A 23,248-nucleotide genomic window follows, 5' to 3' on the forward strand; every position below is an offset into this window, starting at 1 on the left:
GTCCAGAGAGTTCAGTACTGCTAAGGTCATAGCGTACTGGGCAGAGTACCCCAACCCAGAGGGGTACGGAAACCAAGCCCAGAGTGGAACTGGCAGGTCTGGTGTGGTTCAAGTCATCATGCATCAAGCTAGTGCCTCCTCTTGAGGGGGTTACGACGCTAGGAGTTAGTTGAAGAGACCTGGTGCTGTCCACGAACCCCCATTGATTGGGGGCTCGGCCATGAGCCTTTTCTACGTGGGATTGAAACCTATCTAGGGCCACTGGAAATTCACAGGCACCAGACAGGGTGTCTTCAATCTGGAAACATGGACCTGGTAACTTGTTGTGTACAACCTTAAGTGTCGAGGGTGGGTCGTGTCAACACGCCCGGCGGCGCCTCTCCATTCCGGAGGTGCAGAATTTGGTTACCTTTTGGTAACATTAGATTGTCTGTCAGGGCAGGGCACCTCCAAGTGTAACGGTTGGCCCCAGTGACCATCCCCATGTGTTTTTCAGACCTCTGGGTGAACCTCATATTGAGAGTCTGAACATAACCTCCTTAATTGTTTACTGGCTGTTGTCTTTCCTGTCCACCACCCTGACCCCGACACCTTGGGAGTTGTGACTTAACCGTGAGCGGCTGGGTGTCCAGGGGAAAGGTACTATAATCTCCGGGGTTGCGATGGGGTGAGGTTAACTGGAGGCTGGTTGGCAGGTGGAGGGCGGGTTGGGATCCAGACGGTGTGCAAGCATATCGGCATCCACTTGCCAGTTATCAGAGCATTACATTAGGGTGCCAGAAGCGAGTGCGTACAAGAGTGTGTGCATGCTTAACCCTGACAACTGATACCCGGGCCTGTGCCTAGATGTGGGGTGGATGTGAGGGAGGGAGTCTGAGCGAGAGTAAGTGAGTGCTGGGGCAACAATGTGGTGCTGTTGGGTACTCAGGCACTGCCAGGGAGTTCCTAAGGTTGACATCACATCTTACTAGTGCTGCTAATGCTGTGGGTCTAGGTAGGAGTGTGGCTTACTGTGATATACACTGTGCTGCTGCTGTCAGCCCCGGGGCGCACCCTGGATTGCACGTGTTACAATGATCATGGGTACCGTGAGGGTGGGCCTAGTGCTGGCAGCGGGTGGGCACCTTGTGAGGGTGCAGGGAGGGAATGAGTGGCTTCCTCAAATGTATATACATTGATCAATGGTTAACACGGTGGGGCCTGTTATCATGTGTTGCGTGGGTCATTGAGATTCACACCCAAGTTTACACTGAATATTATTGTATGTTGCGTACTGATTGACATTTATGCTGAGATCTCATTGTATCAAACTGTGTTAATCATATGTGTGTGTTGAATACAATTTTTCTAACCATATAACCTGGGTGAAGTCTCTTTCTGGGGTCGTTCAGCCGGGTGTTGTGGGAACATGTTGTGTGTTAGCTTTACACATTTCCTGTGAGATACGCCTGACTGCTATGAGCCAAACTACCTAAGGGTGAACGCAAGTTATCAAGCAGGTGTACTTGACCACCCCAGACAGGAGTGGCACATTCCACCTGGATGAGATTATGCTTTAGCCAACCAGACCGAGCTGCCTCCAACAGTTACTACTGCGCTTCAAGGGTGGGGATGTGTGACATCTGTACCACTGTTGCCTTTCCTAGGTCTCCAGACCCCCACCACACAATAGCAGTAGAGCACTGGGTCCGAGACAGGGGATTGGAGCTCAGAGACACACCTTGACTTCTGTAGGTTCCTCAAGCCCTGTCCTTCACGAACATCAAGTACCCTGGGCTAGAGGAAGATGCCCAGTGTAGACAACAACCAAGCCCAGCCCTAGACCAACTCCTCCTGACTCCTCCACACCGGCAATACCTGAGGTGGAGAGCATAATGCAACGTCAGAGACTAAGGGCTGACGAGGTGATCATTGCACCCCTGACACCACAGGAGAGCATCAACTGTTCCACCCACCATTTTCTAAGACTTGGCAGATCCATGACAGCTATCTGAGCCCCATAAATTGCTATAGATCCCACGACCTGCTCAGAGCTTGTGATAAATGGAGCAAATAAATAGGCCAGATTGGGAAACCTAAGTGTAATTGGACCCAGAAAAAAATGGTCTGCATAGTTTTTCTCAATTTGACCTGTTTAACTTTTGGAAGTGCTGGGGTGGAATTACCTTTCAGAAACAGTAATTCTGGCTCAGGTATATCCAGTCCCCTCTGCACTCCCAACTCATAATCAGGGGCATAGAGGCTTCACTCTCCCCCCATTGGCATAGCTACCCACTACACATTCAGTGGCCTTTCACACCCCAGAGGAAACTCACTTCCCAGTGAATGTTCTCTCACTCCCCGTAGTGATCTCTCACTGCACGTCACCTGTTACTCCACAAAGAGCAACCCTGTCACCCACTGTAGAGAAGTTCCTCGCTTACATAGATGTCTGTTTCAATCCCCATACAGAACCTAAAAGGATGGCTACTGGCTGCACAAAGCTGGTCATTCCTGATAAGGGTTTCTTTTTCTCCTCAGAGCTCCCATGTATTTCCCTCTGTCATTGTATCAGACCTGTTAGACTAACTAGGACACAGCGATACACGCCCTCAATTTTACCCTACTCCATTTTATAATGTGACATTTCATTTTTATCAGGAACTAAAATGTTCATGTTATAAACATATTTGTGTTATTTTAAGTGCTTTTTATATCATCTTTCTTATTGAGATTATCTTTTTTGGTTTCTTTAAAATGGCATTTCACGAAAGGAGGTGGTGTGAAGGTTGGTTTCAGTTACAATGTCACACTAACTTAATTGCACATACTGCAGACCTAGTTTCAGTCAGTACCCTGTTTGATTTGACATAGCATATTGCCCTGACTTGCCATTGCTCTGTTCATGGTTGTCCCCCTTTATCTTAACTATGCCCGTCTGCACACAGCTTTGCCAATGCACTTCAATGCCAATGTACGTGGTGTAGCGCTTTCCCTTTGTTTTACAATCCGGAAGCGCTACCTATGAACCAGGAGCGGTGTTAATCCCCTAAAGAATCTGTTGCTCCACATCTGGGCTTGGTTATTTAAGTAATCCAATATCAAATAACATTTCAAAATCAGAAGTAAAGCCTCATATGTTTTACAGTAAAGACTGACAAGTTTTATGGTGAAACCCGCAAATGTTTATTAGAAAAGTAAAGAGAGCACAGAAAGTAAAATCAATGGCAAAAAGTTAAGTCAGTTGGTCAATTGACGCATTAAAGCATTAAGCTTAGAAGCAATGCAAAGTATGAAATAGAATTCAGTTCAGTAAATAAATAATAAATCCGAGGTCAGACCGACAGAGTGTCATCTTCTGAAGATCGGGGAGAGTGAATCCAACACCCTCTGGATAAAACGTCATTGTATAGGTGAGAATACAATAGAGGCCCCACATTTGGTGTGAATGTGCAAAGGTTAAAAGACCTCAGCAAATCATATTACAGAAAGAACAATGCAATTTAAAATCCCATTTGTCATAGATTCATATAATGGTGTTCCCATTCTTGGTGTTCCTGTGACACCTCATGGTTAATATGAATTCTGTTACAATCAATGTTGAGTTCTTATGAGAAACAGACACTGCGGGCGTAATAGGTGAGACCATGAGAAAGCATTCATTTTGCTAACACACCATGGAAACGAAGCTTGAAAATGTAGCATCATGTTGTACATAAAAGAATGACATTGTGTTGCAAAATCGTGCGGAATGCATGATGTGAAAGGACATAAGGATGACTGCGTGCAAAGAATAAGTTGGCAGCATACACCAACAACCATTTTGAAACTGAGTCCTACATTATTATCTAGCGTACAAATAAACACTACTCCTCAGCATAATATCTTGAATTTGATATGCGTTTGTAACATCATGTTAACACAATTATGCATTTTGTTAAAACCACTACACGACAGGTGTATCTTCAACTGGGGCCTCCACATACCCTATGTATGCATACCTCTACCAACGAACCTCAAGCCTTACCTGCGCATATTCAGTCAATGAACAAATAGTTATATCGGTATACCTCATTATGGCCTGAAACAACCCTGCGCAAATGCAGCTATGCAACTGCACCTCAAACCTGGCCTGCAGCTACCCTGTGAATGCACAGCTCTGCCCTGTACCTCAACCTATCTGCACATAAGAATATGCAAACACAGTTTGTCCAATGCTCTTCAGTACTGACCCGCAGCTGCTTTGCATAGCATTTCAGAATCTGAGGATGACTTAAACCATTGGAGAAATAAACTGAGCAGGGCCCTTGTTAGGAACATGAGTGTGAATGGGAGCCTGTGGGACTTGGACATGAGTGGGAGCCTCAAGGGCTCAGTCTGAAGACAGTCTACGGGTCTCCGATGGTGAACAGAAGAATATATTCCCGATGGAGCGCTTGATCCTGTGGGGGCCTGTTGTTCAGTGGGAGGTGAGGATCACAAACAGTGCGTAGGCTGCAGCTGTCTAAGATATGCACCTTATTTCTTCCATGAAAACTAGCACTATCTTGGGGTCCTGGTAGGGATCTTGCTTCATATAACATGTCACGTGAAGCTGAAGCATAAATAACGTTATCAAACAAATACTGGGCCCTGGTGCCAACAGCATTGGAGTACCATGGACTCATCTCCTTTTATAACATTCTCCTCACAGCTTCTTTTTACCTGGCTTTCAGTTGCTGGTGCAGATGCTGGATCATGGAGGTAAACATGTTGAAAGGGTTACCTCAAAAAATGACCCCTTTTCTATATAAAATCAAAAGGTTGGGGACATAAACCATGAACGTGTACAAAGCCCAGTATACTAATAATTTTGAAGGCTGCATAATGCATTTAATGAATGCTGTTTACCAGTTCCTTTTTACTTGCTGCTAATCATCAAATACTCTAGAACAAACAGCTGGCTGTACAAACAAACAAAAAAGAAAACATGGCGTGGCCCCTAAAAACCAGCACCTGAAAAAATAGGATGCACTCATGAGAATTAACGAGGCTGTCGTAATGCAACTACAGAAATATGATACACGTACGTATATGTACACAAATTATCCGAAACATAATTTTAATTTTATAAGGGGGTGGTGGCGACTAGACGCACCACGAGCATGAGCTTTATACAAGGCTCTCCAAAACCTCAGCCTCACGCTCAGTGCCACTCGCAAAACTACCATAGTCGACGATGAAAGGAAAGCGTTAAGGTGTTTTTGCGAGGAAGCAGCGGTAGTGTTATGCTGGGTTGCACTTTGCTCCTTTAGAAATCTTTTGAAGCCGTGTTATTTTTTACACAGTATTCGCATGCTAATATTTTTCCCAGAGCAAGAACAAGCAGGTGTCACCGGATCGCTTGCTTTGGTCTGGCCATGTGTTACGCTCGCTGGCTCGTTTAGTTATGTCTGGATAAAGCAGGATTGATGCGTGCATGTGGGGATGGGCATCGTTTTGAATTTGACTGTGAAGTTCTGTAGTCGCAGAGGTTCTGCCCTCGCTGCCTCTTTGCGATGCGTAAGCCGGGTACCTAGCAGAATCTGCCACACTACGGCCCGGGCACCTGCCGCGAGCCCATCGCCGGGATGGACATTTGATGGGAGAGGCAGGTCGCAGTAGCCCATTCGGAGAGCTCCAGACGTCCACCTCTGCCCTAGGATTGTTTTTATCGCCAACACTCACTTGGAAATGGAAAGCGAGAAAGCGAGGGGGTGCTCATCGCGGCACGGCCCGTCCAGGAGGAAATTCTGCGATATGCTGCGGAGGATGAGGAGGGAAATCTTCTCCTGGTGAGTAATGAGGAAGTGGTGCGCGCTGATGCAAGCCGGATGGTCCCGGAGTGTGTGCCTTGTTGCTGGTGCTGATAGAGAACATTCTGTAACATAGCATAGTAACATAGCAGTACCACCCAAGGGGCCGTATGTACCACCCACCACAGTTGGTCTGGTTTAAGCACGTGCTGTAAGGTGTCTCGTGCTTGTTTGCTGTACCTGGAAATTCGATAGGCTTTTCTGTGCACGTGCACCGACCATCAAAAGGACATATCACACAGCAAGTCCGGATGTGGGACAGAGCTGATGGGTCAGCATCTCAACACCTCCCGATCCCCAAGAAATACTCCTTGTCCACCTAGCGCACATTCACGATTGGAAACGTTTCTAGTTTTTAAAAAAAAATCACATGAGCATGTATGTGGACTCGGCCCCCTGGCCTATCAAAGGCTGGGTGTGAATCAGGCTCGCTACTAGACCTGAACTCCCGTAGAGGGCTTGCAGAAAAAACTAAATCTAATCCTCATATGGAACAGAGACCTCTTAGTTTTGGCGTTGAAGTGTGGGAATGACATTTGTTCCCTTTGGGAAAAGGGGAAGTCTTCGCCGGAGGTTTCGGAAACCAATTCGATATCCTTGGAAGGGTCACATGGGGTTAGGCAGTCTGAAGGCACGAGCGGGCCAAGTTCTGAGGGGCTCACCGTGGCCATTATTATTCGGGTGTTGGACAGGGCAATTACAACCCCCATGTGCCCCGCCAGGCAACAAGAAGCTCATGGGTTTCAAAGGGAACCCACCTCGTCTCTCTTTACGCCTCCCTCCCCCCCAGGCTCTATTTTTGCGCCATCATTACCAGTCTCGAATGGGCTGGACAAGTCCTTTGCCTTTCATCTGGAGGGCCAACCTCAAAGGATAGACTTCGGGTCTCGGTTTGAGTATTTTACATTGCCGGATCTGGGTATGGAGTTATGCAGGAGATATGGGTGTCAGGAAAAGGATCATACGCTGGAGTCTGGGGTGTCCCCTCCCTTTCCATTGTGCACAGGGTTGAAGGTCTTTAGTAGCACCCCCTCAAATCATCCCTCATTCTGTTCTCATTTATCTGTGACGCCAGACTTGCACATAAGTGATAACCCTCCTTGACAACCCCCGGATCAAGATGTAAAGGTCTCTGCATCGCTACTCAGTCTAGAGAGACTGCTCTCCTCGATTTTTAGAAAAAATTGTTGGAGGGACCAATTGTGTCTTCGACACAGAGATGGCAATATTGAAAGAACTGACCAATGGTAATGGAGTCCCTCTTAGTCGGGCACCCCCATTTGAAGCACCACTGACACCATCTAGTACGGCAGGGAAAAAAAACATCCAACCCAGTATAGACTTTGGCTCTTAGGCTGGGAAACCACAGTTTGAAGATAAATGTCTCCCCTAAGATAGTCTAGTTGGCTCCATTAGATTTATCTTCGAAAATATACCTGCTGGGAGGGCCTCTGGTGGAACAACCCAATGTATGGAACAGGAAGTATTTCCAATCTTTAAAGCTCGCTCTAGGGTGGACATAGGCGCCAATGAGACTCGTTCACCTGAGCCAAACTCATCGAACAATAAGAAAAAAATGGAGTAGGACGAAAAGACCCAACTGTAGAATTTTGAAAAGGGGCCGGAGGAAAGTTCCTTTCAGAGAGGAGGCTGTTGTTCCACTGGAGCCTCAAAGGTCAGAAGGGCCATCACTAAATTGTCAAACTGGCCCTTTGGAAGTGGGTGCACTCTCTGGGCTCTCAAGCCCCCCAGATGAAACGAGAGAGGAGGGGATAGTAGATGAGGAGGGTATGGCCCTACCTCCCTGTGCTCCGTTGGCGCTGAAGCCCATGGCAGCACCGTTTGTGGTCTCTGGTTTGAGGAAGGACCCACCTGAGTGCCTGAACTTAAAAGGAAAAAGTCAGAGGAGGTGTAATGTGGGCTCTTTCATTTTAGATTTTATTCCTCTTTTTTGATGTTGACTTAATTTTGAACAGATCCTTTTTGCTAAAATGTTTCTCTGAGACAGAGAATCTGGAGCTAATCCAAAGCAGTGATATTAACCTGGTATCCTTGGTAGACTTGGGACATGGAATTGAAACAAGGGTGTCCTTTTGCTCGAAACTTATGGTTAATATGAGTTTGATAATGAAAACAACCCAGGAACACATAAAATGCAGTTTAAAAATGTCCTTGAATCAATCCAGTATTATTTAATGCAGGCGTACTGAAAGTATGCAGGTCAAACTGAATGGTGGTGCAGTCAGAGTTCCTTTATTTCAAATGATGCATAGGGAGCCGACACATGTTTTGTCATAGATGACTTTCTCAAGGCTGCAAAAACGAACATCAAAATACCAAATCAATATTGAGGAATATAAAAGATATTGACAAAACGAGTGATAGCACGAACACCCCAAAGTGCACCGTTTTCATGATGAGTGACTGGAGAAAGGTTTTTTTACCATCATCTAGTCCGTGACATAGGAAACGTGCGCCAAAGTGTGTAATGGAATCAGAGGACCCATCACCAGTTCAAGAAGTATGGAAAGTCAGGTATAAGCAAAGAAAGCAAGATCCCGCATGGTGAAATGAAAGAGAAGGTTAATGTCAGAATTTACCTAAATTAATGGAATAGTCAAATCAGTCATTGCAAATGAAATCTCTTTGTCCACAAATATGTCTATTTCATATTTCGCACTGTGGAGATGTCTAAAGTGGAAGGCGAAAATAGAGATCAGAAAAGAGATAAGTCCACCCCGGAAGTAAACAACAGATCACGTAAGCCAAAAAATAATAAACACATCAATTGAGGTTTGTGTAAGGAGTACCAGCGAATAAAAAAGGCTAATGTTTGTATTAATTGGTCACCCGTAAAGAAAGGCAAAGTCGCAGTATTCTAGAGACAAATTACCGGGGATGCCATGATAAATTCCCCATGTCAGCACTAAAAAGGGGAAGAGAATATGTGAAAGGCCCATTAAGTGTCCTGAAGATACATCACTGTAAAACATAAACTCAGAAAGGGAGGTTGGGGAAAAAATGGAGAAAGTTTTGGCTAACTAAACAAATGTACGTTTTACCTGATGTGTGGAAAGTCAGGGTAACGTGTGATCATAGCCGATCGGCCACCCCATTTTTTCCCACTTTTAAACATGGCAGAGAACATGGAAAGAAGATAGGAATGCGTTCTTGTAAGGCACCGTAGTGACAAAAACTAGCGCCATGGTGGTAGTGGTAGGCATATCTGTGGAAGCAGTGTTATGTGTGGGATTAGGAAAGTGGTTGGTAAGACCAAAATTATCTCGATTTAAAAAAAAAAAAAAAAAAGATGGGGATGGGCAACAAACCAAAAGACCACCACTATAGCTTATGAGTGGCCAAAGGGGGGGATGAGGAAAGTGAAAGAATACATTTAGTGACAGTAGAAAAAAACGCCATCTTAGATATTGAGGGCCAATACCAACAATTGAAACAGTCCAAACTAGTGCTCGTGATGCCACTAACTGACAGAAAGTCTACATTTCGTTAGTCAGAAAAAAAGGAGAGAGCATGTAAAGTGATATTGCTCCAGAAGGTGAAATGTCAAGGAAACGTGTTGTGTAGATGTAGTAAACGAGAATCTGGTCTGTATGTGACAAATAAAGTACCTTTTATAAATACAAGTACATCGTTGAAAATTACGATAAAGTAAGTTAATAAAACATATATTAATACAAACAAATTATGACATTTGAGGAATACAAACATTCATGTGAGAAAATAAACCTTCGGCAGCCTTACAAAAATTATTATCAAGTTGGTAGTAGAACAGTGATATAGTTCCTCGCAGTCTCATCATTGGAGTCATCAAATTACCATGAAGTTGAAATGTATGAATCAAAAATCAGGATTAGTAACGGGAATATTATGCAGTTCACCACAATTACATCCAAGATATGGTAAGATCAAATAAATATTCCAATATATGTGTCACAAGACTGGAGATGCTAATGCCAGTTATACCAGTCTACATGCAACATATATATAAAACCCAATTTTTTGTTATTGGAGGGGGAGCCAACAAAAATAATCACGAAAACATACATATGGCAAAATTTGAAGCAGAACAAAAACATAAAGTATCAACCGAACAGAAATCCTTCCATGAAGTGGAACAGCCAGACGACATGTCCACAGTTCAAGAATTATCCAGAAACACGTGCATTTCCAGATCTAAATTTAGTCCGTGATCCACGGCCCTAAGTTTGGTGATCCAGCTTGTCTCCAACTTCCTCAGTGTCCGTGTTCTGTCTCCTCCTCTTGGATGAACCGGCACTCCACCTATAGCATGGCACTTGATTCGCAAGAGGTCGCCCATTTTGTGGTTTGAAAAAAAGTGCGAAGCAAGAGGGTAGTTATCATTTTTGTTTTTGATGGCACGGGTATGTTCTTATATTCTTTCTTTGAGTATTCTAGTTGCGCTTCCTACATAAATAAGGTGACAGACACAGATTATGCAGTAGACCACACATCTAGTATTGTAGTTGTAAAAGGAGCTGATAGTGTGCGTCATTGGAGTGTTGTAACTAAAATGTTTCAATTTATTGACTGCAAAGGGGCACATGTTACAGTGGCCACATTTGTAGAAACCCTGGGGCAGTGTATTGAGCCAGCTAGAAGGGGTTTGTATGGTCTCATATGTTAGAAAGCTGGGAGAAAGTGTGCCTCTACTACAGGTGACTGAAGGTTTATTAGAGATATGGTTTCTCAAATGGGTATCTGAATTCAAAACATGCCAGTGTTGTGCCAAGATCTTATAAAGGATGTGACTTAAGAGATGAAATGGAGTTATAAGGTCCAGTTTTGGAGCAGTATCAGACGGCACACGTTTGTTGGTAAGCAAAGAACACTGTTTCACTTTGTGTATTCTATGTCTAGACTGTGCAATTGTTCTGGCCTGGCATCCCCTTGAAATGCATTTCCTCTCCATGACACTGAGTTCAGATTCAAATTCAGTGTCATCACTGCAATTATGCCTTAATCTAGTCATTTCCCCATAGGGGATGGCATTGATTTGAGATTTGGGATGCTCACTGGTAGTGTGAAGAGTGGATTTGCAAGCTGTGGGTTTCCTGAAAAGTGTAGACATGATTTTATATTCCTTAATATACAGTATCAAGCCAAGAAAGGCAATGCGGTTGTAATGGCATTGATAAGTAAACAAAATGTTACAAGTATTGCTATTGAAAAAATGGACAAAGTCAGCTAGTAAATCCATATTTCCATTCCATATAGCAAGAACATTGTCAATGTACTGTCCCTAAAAGATTACATGTTCCATTAGGTGTGGAGGGCATTTCGACTAAATGTATGCTGTTTACATCCAACCCATGTAAAGGTTGGCATATGACTGTGAAAATTTGGAGCCCATAGTTACACCTTGACATTGGCAGAACCAGGTCTGGTTGTACAAAAATACATTGTTGTCCAATACCAGTGTAATCATTTCAATGAACATTTCAGTGTGTTCTAACAAGGTCTCATTTCGTGTAGACAGAAAATTGTGTATTGCTAGTAGGCCCTTAGACTTGGGAATGGAGGTATACAAAGAGACAATGTCCAAGGTAACAAAGCAGCAGTTCTTGGTCCATGTAAAGTCCGATGTTGGTTCAGGACACCTTTGGTGTCCCTAATAAAGGAAGGTAATTTAGAATAAGGGGCTGTAGAGAGTCCTTCCGTAAGAGAGCTGATGGCAGAAATGATGGAACTCCCCAGGGGAAATCTTGCTGGTTTGTGAATCTTAGATAAGATATATAAACAAGGTGCTTTAGCATGGGGGTTGAAGATGTATTTAAACTCCAGATCAGAGATTAGGCATTGGTCCCTCCAACCCTTGAGTTTTTTTACCCAAAAGTTTAGTAATGGTTAGAAGGGGATTGCCATCTAATTTGATATAGGCTGTGGTATCCGCAAGTTGTCTGTTAATTTCGTCCATATAGTCTTGCCTATTCATAACAGCAGTGTTGCCCTCGTTGTCAACCTCTCTGATGACAATATTTTGTGCTGACTGAAGTTGACTAAGGGCTTGCCTTTCGTCCCAAGTTAGGTTGTCCCGTAGCTTGTTGTTGTGTGATAATAAAGCGTCTTCCCATGTGTGGAGGTCTTTGGTCACCAATTTATAGAATGTTTCAGTGGCATTATTTCCTTGTATTGGAGGATTTGGGGTTCAGACTACTGTCGACTCAAATCAGATGACACCCCTAAGCCATTGAGAATAGCCATTAGTGAAGGCGTGATTAGGTCGGATAAATCAAGTGACAATAAGGTTTGAATGTCCTCAATGTCCTTTATAGTCTTCTCTCAGGGACTTATTTGTTTCTTTGTCTGGCACAGAGGGTTATGTGTCTGGTAGCAAATAATCTTTTAAGTCTAAGTTTGCGAACAAATTTGAACAAATATGCATATGTGTAAAGATGGGTGCCTTGAGAAAGTTGTCTATGACGAAACACGTGTCGGCTGCCTATGCTTCAATTAAAATAAAGGAACTTTGACTGCAGGTGTTTTAAATAGGTCATGTCCAATGACTTGCCCATTGCAATTACATCACTAGCAATGAGCTTTAAGGTTGTCTCCTGGAATGCAGCAGGAATAAGGAAAGCAAGGGAAATTGGATGTTCGATGGCATCTGTCGCTGTAGATACGCATGTTCTGCAATAGCTCGCCATCTGGTGTTGGGCCGGAGTGTTACAAGTTGTTTTTCTTCGAAGAAGTCTTTCGAGTCACGGGACCGAGTGACTCCTCCTTTTGTCTCCATTGCGCATGGGCGTCGACTCCATCCTTGATTGTTTTTTTTCCGCCATCGGGTTCGGACGTGTTCCTGTCGCTCCGAGTTTCGGAACAGAAAAAATAGTTAATTTCGGAAGATTTTCGTCGGTATTGTTGCGTTCGGGATCGGCATACCTACATTCAACACCGCATCGAAGATCGAAGAGCTCCGGTGCCCTTCGGGGTAATTTTTCGATCCTCCGTCGGGGCCTGGTCGGCCCGACCGCGTGCTGAAGAACGCCGATGGAACGGACCCCGTTCCGTTTCTGCCCCAAATGCCACAATAAATACCCCTACACAGACCAACACTTGGTCTGCAACCTGTGCCTGTCACCTGAGCACAGCGAAGACACCTGCGAGGCCTGTCGTGCGTTCCGGTCCAGAAAAACACTCCGAGACCGTCGAGCCAGAAGACTTCAAATGGCGTCCGCACCGACAGCCCGACGGGAGTTCGAGGAACAGGAAGAGGAAGGTACCTTCTCGATCCAAGACTCAGACTCCGAAGGATTCGACGATACACAAACCGTGAGTAAGACGTCGAAAACCACACAAAGAAACATTTACAAGGCCCAGGGGACGCCACTGCCATCAGGCCATGGCTCAACCCATAAAATCGGTGACCCACCGTCAGCACCGAAAAAGGCCCAAACAGTGCCGAGATCGTCCGACTCCGGTCGAGACACCGGCACGCAGCCTTCTCGGGACCGAGAAAGTGCTGGAGACAAGCCTCGACACCGAGATGCCGGTGTGGACACGGCTCGACGCCGAGACAGCGGCACCGAAACAGATCGACGCCGAGAGGTTTCGGCCCCGAAAAGGAAAAAAGTCACCTCGGAGCCGAAAAAACACGCAGACACAGTTTCGACGCCGAAACAAACTGCAAGCGACCCAGCTTCAGGCTCTTATACAGAAGAGCACTCGCTAACCTCCCAAATGCAGAAGCATAGGTTTGAGGAAGAGCTACAAGCAACGGATGCGGACCATACGCAAAAGCGTATCTTCATTCAGCAGGGGACAGGAAAAATAAGCACCCTTCCCCCCATTAGGAGAAAGAGAAGGTTGGAGTTCCAGACGGAACAAGCACCACAACCAAAAGTGGTGAAAAGAGTTACACCACCACCCTCTCCTCCGCCCGTGATTAACGTTTCACCAGCACAAACGCCATCACACTCCCCAGCTCACACCACCATGAGCCAGGGTGACCAAGACCAGGACGCATGGGACCTATACGACGCCCCAGTGTCAGATAACAGCCCAGAGGCATACCCTACAAAACCATCTCCACCAGAAGACAGCACCGCGTACTCTCAGGTGGTGGCTAGAGCAGCACAATTTCACAACGTAAGCCTCCACTCAGAACAGGTCGAGGATGATTTCCTGTTCAACACACTCTCCTCCACCCACAGCTCCTACCAAAGCCTGCCTATGCTCCCTGGTATGCTCCGGCACGCAAAAGACATATTTAAGGACCCGGTCAAAAGTAGGGCAATCACACCAAGGGTGGAAAAAAAGTATAAGCCGCCTCCTACAGACCCGGCTTTCATCACAACACAGCTGCCACCAGACTCTGTTGTTGTAGGAGCAGCTAGGAAAAGGGCCAACTCTCACACATCTGGAGATGCACCACCCCCAGATAAAGAAAGCCGCAAGTTTGATGCAGCTGGTAAAAGAGTCGCAGCACAAGCTGCAAACCAGTGGCGCATCGCGAACTCCCAGGCACTACTTGCGCGCTATGACAGAGCCCACTGGGACGAGATGCAACATCTCATTGAACATCTGCCCAAAGACTTCCAAAATAGGGCAAAACAAGTGGTTGAGGAGGGACAGGCCATCTCCAACAACCAGATCCGCTCCTCCATGGACGCTGCAGATACAGCTGCACGGACAATTAATACATCTGTAACTATCAGAAGGCATGCATGGCTCCGAACGTCTGGATTTAAACCAGAGATTCAACAAGCAGTTCTCAATATGCCTTTTAATGAAAAAGAACTGTTCGGTCCAGAAGTGGACACAGCGATTGAGAAACTCAAAAAAGATACGGACACTGCCAAAGCCATGGGCGCACTCTACTCCCCGCAGAGCAGAGGGAATTACAGCTCATTCCGTAAACCGCCCTTTCGAGGGGGGTTTCGGGGTCAAAGCACACAAGCCAGCACCTCACAAGCCACACCGTCCAGTTACCAAGGACAGTATAGAGGAGGTTTTCGGGGACAATATAGAGGAGGGCAATTCCCTAGAAATAGAGGAAGATTCCAAAGCCCCAAAACCCCTACTACTAAACAGTGACTCACATGTCACTCACCCCCTCCACACAACACCAGTGGGGGGAAGAATAGGTCATTATTACAAAGCATGGGAGAAAATCACTACAGACACTTGGGTTCTAGCAATTATCCAACATGGTTACTGCATAGAATTTCTACAGTTCCCTCCAAACATACCACCAAAAGCACAAAATTTAACAACACACCATTCCAATCTCCTGGAGATAGAAGTGCAGGCACTATTGCAAAAGAATGCAATCGAATTAGTGCCAAACACACAAATAAACACAGGAGTTTACTCACTGTACTTTCTGATACCAAAGAAGGACAAAACACTGAGACCAATCCTAGACCTCAGAGTAGTCAACACTTTCATCAAATCAGACCACTTCCACATGGTCACACTACAAGAAGTATTGCCATTGCTAAAGCTGCACGACTACATGGCAACTTTAGACCTCAAGGATGCTTATTTCCATATACCAATTCACCCATCGCACAGGAAATACCTAAGGTTTGTATTCAAAGGAATACATTACCAATTCAAGGTACTGCCTTTCGGATTAACAACCGCACCAAGAGTCTTTACCAAATGTCTAGCGGTAGTCGCTGCACACATCAGAAGGCAGCAAATACATGTGTTCCCATATCTAGACGACTGGCTAATCAAGGCCCATTCGTTAATAGAGTGCTCAAATCACACAAATCATATCATACAAACCCTCTTCAAACTAGGGTTCACCGTCAATTTCACAAAATCCAAGATTCGGCCACGCAAGGTACAACAATACCTGGGAGCCATAACAGACACATCAAAGGGAGTAGCCACTCCAAGTCCACAAAGAATTCAAAATTTCAACACCATCATACAACGCATGTATCCAACACAAAAGATACAAGCAAAGATGGTATTACAACTCCTAGGCATGATGTCATCATGCATAGCCATTGTCCCAAACGCAAAACTGCACATGAGGCCCTTACAACAATGCCTAGCATCACAGTGGTCTCAAGCACAGGGTCACCTTCTAGATCTGGTGTTAATAGACCGCCAAACTTACCTCTCGCTTCTGTGGTGGAACAACATAAATTTAAACAAGGGGCGGCCTTTTCAAGACCCAGTGCCACAATACGTAATAACAACAGATGCTTCCATGACAGGGTGGGGAGCACACCTCGATCAACACAGCATACAAGGACAATGGAACGTACATCAAACAAAACTGCATATCAATCACCTAGAACTTCTTGCAGTTTTTCAAGCACTAAAAGCTTTCCAACCAATAATAGTTCACAAATACATTCTCGTCAAAACAGACAACATGACAACAATGTATTATCTAAACAAGCAGGGAGGGACGCACTCCACGCAGTTAAGCATGTTAGCACAAAAAATTTGGCATTGGGCAATTCACAACCAAATTCGCCTAAATTGCACAGTTTATACCAGGGATACAAAATCAACTCGCAGACAATCTCTCTCGAGATCACCAACAGGTCCACGAATGGGAAATTCACCCCCAAATACTGAACACTTATTTCAAACTCTGGGGAACACCTCAGATAGACTTGTTTGCGACAAGGGAGAACGCAAAATGCCAAAACTTCGCATCCAGATACCCACACAAACAATCCCAAGGCAATGCCCTATGGATGAACTGGTCAGGGATATTTGCTTACGCTTTTCCTCCTCTCCCTCTCCTTCCTTACCTGGTAAACAAACTCAGTCAAAGCAAACTCAAACTCATATTGATAGCACCAACTTGGGCAAGGCAACCCTGGTACACAACGCTGCTAGACCTATCAGTGGTACCCTGCATCAAATTGCCCAACAGGCCAGATCTGTTGACACAGCACAACCAAAAGATCAGACACCCAGATCCAGCATCGCTGAATCTAGCAATCTGGCTCCTGAAATCCTAGAATTCGGGCACTTACAACTTACCCAAGAATGTATGGAAGTCATAAAACAAGCAAGAAGGCCATCCACCAGGCACTGCTATGCAAGTAAATGGAAGAGGTTTGTTTGCTACTGCCATATTAATCAAATACAACCATTACACACAACTCCAGAACATGTAGTGGGTTACTTGCTTCACTTACAAAAATCTAACCTAGCTTTCTCTTCCATTAAGATTCACCTTGCAGCAATATCTGCATACCTGCAGACTACCTATTCAACTTCCCTATATAAAATACCAGTCATTAAAGCATTCATGGAGGGCCTTAGGAGAATTATACCACCAAGAACACTACCTGTTCCTTCATGGAACCTAAATGTTGTCCTAACTAGACTTATGGGTCCACCTTTTGAACCCATGCACTCCTGCGACATACAGTTCCTAACCTGGAAGGTGGCATTTCTCATCGCCATTACTTCCCTGAGAAGAGTAAGCGAGATTCAGGCGTTTACTATACAGGAACCTTTTATACAACTACACAAAAATAAAGTCGTCCTAAGGACCAATCCTAAATTTTTGCCAAAGGTTATTTCACCGTTCCATCTAAATCAAACAGTGGAACTTCCGGTGTTCTTTCCACAGCCAGATACCGTAGCTGAAAGGGCACTACATACATTAGATGTCAAAAGAGCATTAATGTATTACATTGACAGAACAAAGAACATCAGAAAGACTAAACAACTCTTTATTGCATTTCAAAAACCTCATGCAGGAAACCCAATTTCAAAACAAGGTATAGCCATATGGATAGTTAAATGCATCCAAATCTGCTACCTTAAAGCTAAACGACAGCTGCCCATTACACCAAGGGCACACTCAACCAGAAAAAAAGGTGCTACCATGGCCTTTCTAGGAAACATCCCAATGCAAGAAATATGTAAGGCAGCCACATGGTCTACGCCTCACACATTCACCAAGCACTACTGTGTAGACGTGTTATCCGCACAACAAGCCACAGTAGGTCAAGCTGTATTAAGGACATTATTTCAGACTACTTCCACTCCTACAGGCTGATCCACCGCTTTTGGGGAAATAACTGCTTACTAGTCTATTGCAGAACATGCGTATCTACAGCGACAGATGCCATCGAACTGAAAATGTCACTTACCCAGTGTACATCTGTTCGTGGCATCAGTCGCAGTAGATTCGCATGTGCCCACCCGCCTCCCCGGGAGCCTGTAGCAGTTTGGAAGTTACCTTCAATTATTTATATATGTATCATCTCAACCTTAAATAAGTGCATACTTAGTCACTCCATTGCATGGGCACTATTACTACAATTCAACTCCTACCTCACCCTCTGCGGGGAAAAACAATCGAGGATGGAGTCGACGCCCATGCGCAATGGAGACAAAAGGAGGAGTCACTCGGTCCCGTGACTCGAAAGACTTCTTCGAAGAAAAACAACTTGTAACACTCCGGCCCAACACCAGATGGCGAGCTATTGCAGAACATGCGAATCTACTGCGACTGATGCCACGAACAGATGTACACTGGGTAAGTGACATTTTCATTTTTTAACTCCCTAAAGGCAGATGTGATTTGTCTCCGGGGGACATGGTGTGATGGGGAGCTTTTGTGTGATGATTACTATTTATTTTGCAACACTAGGCCCTCTAGGAAGGGCCATGCAAAGGGGGAGTGGCTTGCCTGTTGCCCAATAGGCTTAAATGGAAGTATGAATGCTATAGTGACCCCAGTAACCTGTTTATGGCTGTAACTTTGTTCGGTTCAGGTGGGGAGTTGGGAGGTACACTCCTCTTACTGGCAAATGCTTACTTACTCCCAGATGCCATATATGATGCCCTCCTACTTAAGGCATTGTCTTTCTTTAATACATTTTCAGCTAGGAAGCAGGCCTCCTACGTAATTCTGGTAGGGAATTTAAATTGTAAAGTTTCCAACTTCGCCCTGCACCAGCTCTGCAATGAGGAAAAAGAGAAAGCATTGCATATCCCCCGTGTGTCTTTCCACCAACGATAAGAGTTGACAAGAGAGGAAAGCTTCTTCTGGAGCAACTAAAAAACAATGACTGCGATATAGCTAATGGGAGATTCCCATCGGATTCACTGGCCCTGTTTAAATTTCCCAAGTGAAGCAGCAATATTGGATTATGTGGTGGTAGGTTGCACTGCATTCTCCATGCTGGTTGATCTAGAGCAGTGATACTCCAAGTACGGCCCGGGGGCCGCATGCGGCCCTCCTGACCTTTACATGCGGCCCCCCGCTCAACAGCAGGACTGGGCTGCTGTTTACTCTACTCTGCACAATGATTAAAAATATGTTAAATAAAAGGCAAGCCTTTATTTAAATGTTAATCGGAGGCAAAGAAAGTAAGTAACTACGTTGTCCAGCACCTGTAGGAACACCTTCATTTTTAAAGACATGCTACACCAAAATTGTAAAAATATAATAAGGGCTCTTCAAGAATCAAAAACTGTTTATCATTAACATGCAGAGTCGTTTCAACATAGTACATCAGATTATATCAGTGCATGGAGAAGCATTTTCTTTTTAAGTGATGGGTTTCAAACATAAATCCAGAAACATTCACTCCCCCGCCCGCCCGCCCACTTGAAAACAATGCCAATACTGAACTAAGAGGCAAGTTGGTTTTCATATTCACTCTTTGGGTGGCCTGGGTTTATATTACACATGAACATTATTATAGTTTATTAAATCAAACCCAGGAGAAAGTTTTGTACAGCGCACATCCTGAAGCCATGTACTTTGAGATTCTCGTATATGCACTAATGAAGAAAAAGGAGGGAAAGTGAAATAGAAGAATTGTCTAGGATCACACATTTTGGTAAAGTGGGGAAGCCAGGATTCATAGCCGGTTTTCTGGTTTCACATTATGCATTTCAGCCACTAGATGTATATGCTTCGCTTCTCCTACACCCACCATACTGAACACCCCCCACCACCCCCAAACCCTCCCTGCCACCGACCGCCACCCTGCTAGCATCAGTGCGGCCCTCAGTCACATCACAAACCAAACTTTGTGGCCCCTGGGAAAATGTTTGCGAGTACCCATGATCTAGAGATATTGGAGTCTACTTTTAGTGACCATAGTTTGATTTTTCTCCTTGCACTTGAAAGTGTCTCCTACCAGTTCATGGAGTTTTGAAGGGTGCAGATCTAAATGTGATAAAGAAAATGAGGAAGACACAGTGGGACCATATAGGACGATTGCAGGTCTTAAAAGCAAATTAGAAGCTCCGCTCGGTAACCTTGAAGGTTAGGCAGGAAAGGAATTGGAAAAATGAAACATGTTTAAGCAGCAGCTGCCCCGGGGTGCTAGCCAGAAGACCATTGAGGGTAAATTTGAGGCGATACCCTGCCCACTACTACTGATCAGAGCAATAAATACCCTTATTAGGGAACAATATAGTATATATTCCCTGGAAAGAAACATTAGAATGTCTTTATTGAAAAGGAGAAGGCGCGTTTAAAAAGAGAAGCCTGTGACAGGCTTTGGGTTAGTATAAGGGAAGTGGCAGCTAAGGGCCAGTTAAAACGATTTTGGTTGCTAGTTGCTGAAAGATGTGGCTCTAGAGTTAGATCCTTACCAACGATCATTAATGAGGCTAGCTGGATCGTCTTCATTTCGAGTCTTTATGCCGGTAATGGAGTAGAGGGGGTGTATGCCTGTATGATTCCCTGTCTGAGAAACAGATTGAGTTGGCTGTTAGTGGAATGCGTAGTTCTGCCGCATTGGGGTTAGACGAAATTCCAATATTGGTAATAAAACAAGATGCACCTAGTTGGAATAAAATATTATTTCTGGCTTTTAAAAGATATTACGAAACTAGGAAAATTCCCCCCTCCTGGACGGGACTATTGTTCCACTAGTCAAGAAGGGTGAGCAGAATTGCCCTGGAAACTATCGTCAAATCGCCCTTTTAGATGCGGTGGGCAAAGCGTTTTCGAATTGTCTTTTGACAAAGATAAGCTATTGGGAAGAGGAAAACAAAATTATTCCAATGGAGCAAACTGGGTTTAGGAAAAAGCACAGAACTATTGACAACATAGCGGGCCTTCAGGTGATTAATGAAAAATATGTCCCCATAAGAGGAGGGGTTACCTATGCGGCCTATATAGATTGGTACTCTATTAGATTAAGTGATCTCCCTCCACTCTTCCACCACTTGCAGAGTTCTTTTTGTTGGCGATGGAGGCCTTTCTGAAGAAATCCCTAATCCAAATGGCTCAAAGCAAGGGTGCATGCTAGCCCCGTTACTCTTTTCTTTATATATTTGAGATCTACCTTGACACTTAATGCAGAGTAAGGCTATTGCCTCTATAATGGGTGGGAGACCAATGGTATGCCTTCTTTATGCGGACAATGTAATTATCTTGGATCTCACCCCTAGAGGGTTAAATAGTCACCTGCAGGCCTTACAACAGTTCGCAGAGGCCTTCAAGATTTGAACCATGTCCTTTTTGTTTTGCCGGCTTTGCTGCTATATTGTTGCAAATAGCTGAGACCCATATGTCTTCAATTATCTATATTTACTGTGCCAGAGGTATTACAGTCACTTTATGCCCCTACAAATGAAACGTTCTGTTATAGAATTGTTAACTTTTTAAGTGTTATGTAAATATGGATTAGCTATATCATATTTATAGCACTGTGATCTGTACTTTGCCTCGGTTCTTATTGTTTTTGGTGAAATGTGATGTGCATATCATTTTTGGGCTCTTGGAAAATATTGTTTTAGTCAGTGAGTTATGTGGGTCTCCTTTGGAGTTCCATATCATGAATAGAGTTGAAACTTGGCTCTAAATCTGTTCTGCTTAATTGGTTGCAAAGAATGCATTAAAACAAATTCTTATGGTGTTAAGGCATCTGCTGCAGAGAGCGTTGTATGCTCCGTAAATCTCAGTGACCAGAAGTAAAAATAAGATAACTCTGGTAGTTAACTTATTTGCTGGAGAGTTTTGTTTAGTGTCTAGTCCCAGTTTTGAATCAAAGTAGCATAAAGGGTTAACGTGTTTCCTGCAAAGCACATCATGACATTTTTATTTAATGTAGATAGCTAAATGGGCTAGTGCTTTTAACACCGAGATCCTTTTGTTACTTGCATTCATAAATTGTAATCCTTCTAATGTAGCACAGTGAGCTATAAAGGACATGTGACTCCTACATCTCATAACCCTCACTATCCTATGTAACACATACTGTACATAGATTTACACTTATGATTTATTGTTATTGTTAATGTATAATGTGTACATGTGATGTAAGGCACTCTGACACCCTGCATTGGGATAAGTATTGAAAGAAATAAAACAAAATAGTGCTAATTAAATTGCTATTTGTGTAACTAGGGGAACAGACCAACACATCTGACATTCTTACAGTGCATGCATATGTCTTCTGTATAGGGGCTGACCAAAGTCAAAAGTATGCTTATCTTAAGTACCTGTGATGTGATAACAAGCTTTGTGCCTTTGTTTCTTCGCCATTGCATTTGTGGGTAGGTCTGAGGCTCCAGCTACCTCAAGCAAGAACCAGCAAGAACCAAAGGAGGCCTGATAGCCACTTAATTCAGCCTCAGCATATTATAGTGTGGCAAAACTACTTAGCAGGGTGGACGGCGTCCACCTTGTGAAAATAGTGGGTGGACGCCATGTACCCCGACTTGTTCCCAAGGGCGGAGACATCCTCAAAGCCATTATGAGAAAACACAGTGGCAAAGCCAGCATATATACTTTTAATTTGATAATGCATGCAAACAGCATCTGTGCATGCCTGTATTTTCTCTAAACTAGAGTATACAAAAAAGTGATGGATGGAATGCTTGAATTAATCTCAGCCACTGGCAAATACTCTGGGCCGCATCCCAATCCATTGTTATTTTGCACACCATGTTACCTCAGTTTGGACTCCGCTATATGCAAATCGTTCTTGATCCTGCTCCAATTGGAACAGTCCAACCCGAACTGCCAAACCAGGTCCTCCCTAAACTGGAACAAGGTCAACCCAGGACCGGTTTCGCCCTAGTTATGGGTTCATCAGCTGGGTACAGCTCGATTCCAGTGGCACTGTGTGCACGGGACCCACATATGGGGATACCTGTCCTTCTTAGGGCGACAAACTAAAGTATACAAAAAAGTGATGAATGGAGTGCTTGAATTAATCTCAGCTACTGGTAAGTACTCGGGCCACATCCCAATCCATCGTTATTTTGCGCACCATGTCACCTCAGTTTAGGCCCAGATCTGTGACTGGAGGTGAATGTTTGACATTGTTCAGAATTCGATCTATCATCTGTATTTTTTTGCATTTGTCGCACTAAGTGGAAAGGGCATACCCAGATGTGGGCCCCTGCTTTTTATGCCACCGGATTCAAGCTAGGCTGGTTGATGAGGGGTGATACCCCGAAACCGGTCCCAGGACGCTTGTTCCGACGTC

The 23,248-nt window shown here is 44.4% G+C and overlaps 1 protein-coding gene across 2 annotated transcripts in view; it reads left to right on the forward strand.

The window, feature by feature from the left end:
• Positions 1–23,248, forward strand: part of SLC35F2 (solute carrier family 35 member F2) — a 336,025-nt gene that overhangs the window by 36,805 nt on the left and 275,972 nt on the right. Inside the window, exon 1 of one of the 2 annotated variants that reach the window (XM_069202329.1) lies at positions 5,393–5,792. The exons of the other annotated variant lie outside the window; for it this stretch is intronic. Within the exon in view, the coding sequence (XP_069058430.1) occupies positions 5,692–5,792 (101 nt within the window). The 5' untranslated portion in view covers positions 5,393–5,691. Of the gene's footprint in view, positions 1–5,392; positions 5,793–23,248 lie in introns of those variants that run through there. 2 annotated transcript variants of the gene reach the window in all.

The sequence above is a fragment of the Pleurodeles waltl genome, chromosome 8, assembly GCF_031143425.1.
Source record: "Pleurodeles waltl isolate 20211129_DDA chromosome 8, aPleWal1.hap1.20221129, whole genome shotgun sequence".
Classification (NCBI taxonomy): domain Eukaryota; kingdom Metazoa; phylum Chordata; class Amphibia; order Caudata; family Salamandridae; genus Pleurodeles; species Pleurodeles waltl.